This window comes from Enhydra lutris, unplaced genomic scaffold, assembly GCF_002288905.1.
Source record: "Enhydra lutris kenyoni isolate GAN:26980312 unplaced genomic scaffold, ASM228890v2 scaffoldscaffold3319, whole genome shotgun sequence".
In the NCBI taxonomy this organism is placed as follows: domain Eukaryota; kingdom Metazoa; phylum Chordata; class Mammalia; order Carnivora; family Mustelidae; genus Enhydra; species Enhydra lutris.
Genome location: NW_019157403.1, coordinates 253 through 2409, shown reverse-complemented (window position 1 = coordinate 2409; position 2157 = coordinate 253). Strand labels below are relative to the sequence as shown.

Genomic DNA, 2157 nt, shown 5'->3' with positions numbered 1-2157 from the left:
AACGAAACAAGATGGGATTGGGAGAGAGAAAAACCATAAGTGACTCTTAATCTTACAAAACAAACTGTGGGTTGCAGGGGGGAGGGTGTTGGGAGAAGGGGTGTGGTGTTATGGACATTGGGGAGGGTATGTGCTATGGTGAGTTCTGTGAAGTGTGTAAACCTGGTGATTCACATACTTGTACCCTGGCGATAAAAAATATATTATATGTTTATAAAAAATTAAAAAAAAAAAGAGTTCACTTCAAATTCTAGACTCCTGTTCTGTGAATTCGTTCCACCAGATTTGTCCAAAATTAAACTGTGTGGAAAACACAATTGTTTCCTGTCTATTTTTTTTCTATCAAATTAGAGCTCTCAGGTTAAAATTTTTTGTAATTGTTTCATAAATATTATAACAATATTGACAGGTATTTTTTCCTGATGTTCATGGTTATGAATTTTGCATCTATTCTTTTCCCCTATAATTTATTTCTCTACCTTTATGCTACATGCAGAATTATATACCATAAATTTAGCTCACACTCAAAATATCTTTCTCGCTAAAAACAATTTGATCACTCCTTCACAGATCTGCTTGGTCTTTACTTCGTAGACAATTGGATTCAAGGTGGGAAGCATTAACAGGTAGAGATTGGCTATAAAAATGTGAACATGGTGAGGTATGGTGTGTCCCCCAAAATGATGAGTAAAGTTGAAGAAGGTTGGGACATAGGTAATGACAATAATACATATAAGAGATGTAGAGGTGCTGAAGGATTTGTGGTGAGCATCTGAAGATGACAGACTCACTTCAGGACCGATAATCATGGTGTAAGACATGAAAATACAAAACATATCAAATCCTCCAATCAATATGGCAGCTTTGAGACCATAGATGGCATTAATCTTGATGTTGCCACAGGACAGTTTGGCCACAGACATAGGTCACAGTAGGTGGGGTGGATGAGGTTGCCCCTGCAGTAGTGAAGGTAGTTGACCAGGAAAGTGAATGGGATCACGAGCAACACACTTTGACTGAAGGTAGCAAACCCAAACTTGATAATTACTGTGTTGGTGAGGATGCTAGAATAGCAAAGAGGGTAGCAAATGGCCACATAGTGATCCAGGGCCATAAGCATGAGCACGCCAGACTCCATACCTGTCAACATGTGGATGAAAAACTTCTTCATGAAGCAGGCATTAAAGTCAATCTCTTTGAGACTGAACCAAAAGATACATAATATATTAGGGACAAATGAAGTGCACCCACTAATATCTGTAAGAGACCACAAATCTAGAAAGTAATACATAGGCTGATGCAGGGCCTCATCATGGCTGATGAGGTAGATGAGCCCACAGTTCCCCAGGACAACGATGATGTATATGAGGCAGAAGGGCAGGGAGATCCAGATGTGTAAGTCTTCTAGTTCAGAAATCCCATCAAGAATGAAGTATCTTGGTGTCAGGCAGGAGATGTTGGCTTCATGCATGATGGTCAGTTGCAAAGCATGTTACTTTTATACCAGTAAAGACGTCCTACACAAGAAGATGGTAGTGAGGTTGATTTCAGTCAGAGACAAAAGATGAACAAATATTTTGCATGATCTAAACAATAAATTTAGGAGAAAAATAATCTTTTTGTACCCACGCAGTGTTATTTGATCCTACTGAGTAGTCCTGGGCCTCTTATTGAAGGACAAGAATGCTAACATAGTGCAAACATTATAACAGATACCTGATCTCCTTTGGTTTTGTACTGTAAACTCTGTCTATGTGTATGTGTTCATATTCTCAGGTGATAGTTTGATGGGCCAAAAATTACATAATAATTTACAACTTACAAATCTTGGCCATGTTCATTTTGTACTATATTTCTAATTGTCTTTTGCTGGTAAGCATGAAAGATTTTAGTATTTACAATTAACTAATGACATTGTTAAGCTCTGTGCAGTGCTCAACAGTTTTTCTTGATTCTCCCAAATTTCTATGTAGATAAGCATAGTATATCAATAATCACAATTATTTTAATTTCTTTTGATCTATTATTTTTAGTCCCAAATAACTATGAAAATCATATTAGATAGGTTGAAAGCTTTCTTAATTAATTATTTATTTTTTGAAATAATTAGCTTTCTAACTTTCTTCTATGTTCTGGGACATGGATTTAACCTGAAAG

General features: G+C 36.6%; 1 protein-coding gene across 1 annotated transcript; it reads right to left on the bottom strand.

The window, feature by feature from the left end:
- Positions 1-524: 524 nt before the first annotated feature.
- On the bottom strand, positions 525-1492 carry LOC111140556 (olfactory receptor 52N2-like; the record flags this gene model as incomplete). Its single annotated transcript, XM_022492771.1, is given in 2 exon segments — positions 525-925; positions 928-1492. Coding segments are annotated over 2 exon segments (966 nt in total), but the record flags the coding sequence as incomplete, so codon positions are not given.
- Between the last annotated feature and the right edge of the window lie 665 nt (positions 1493-2157).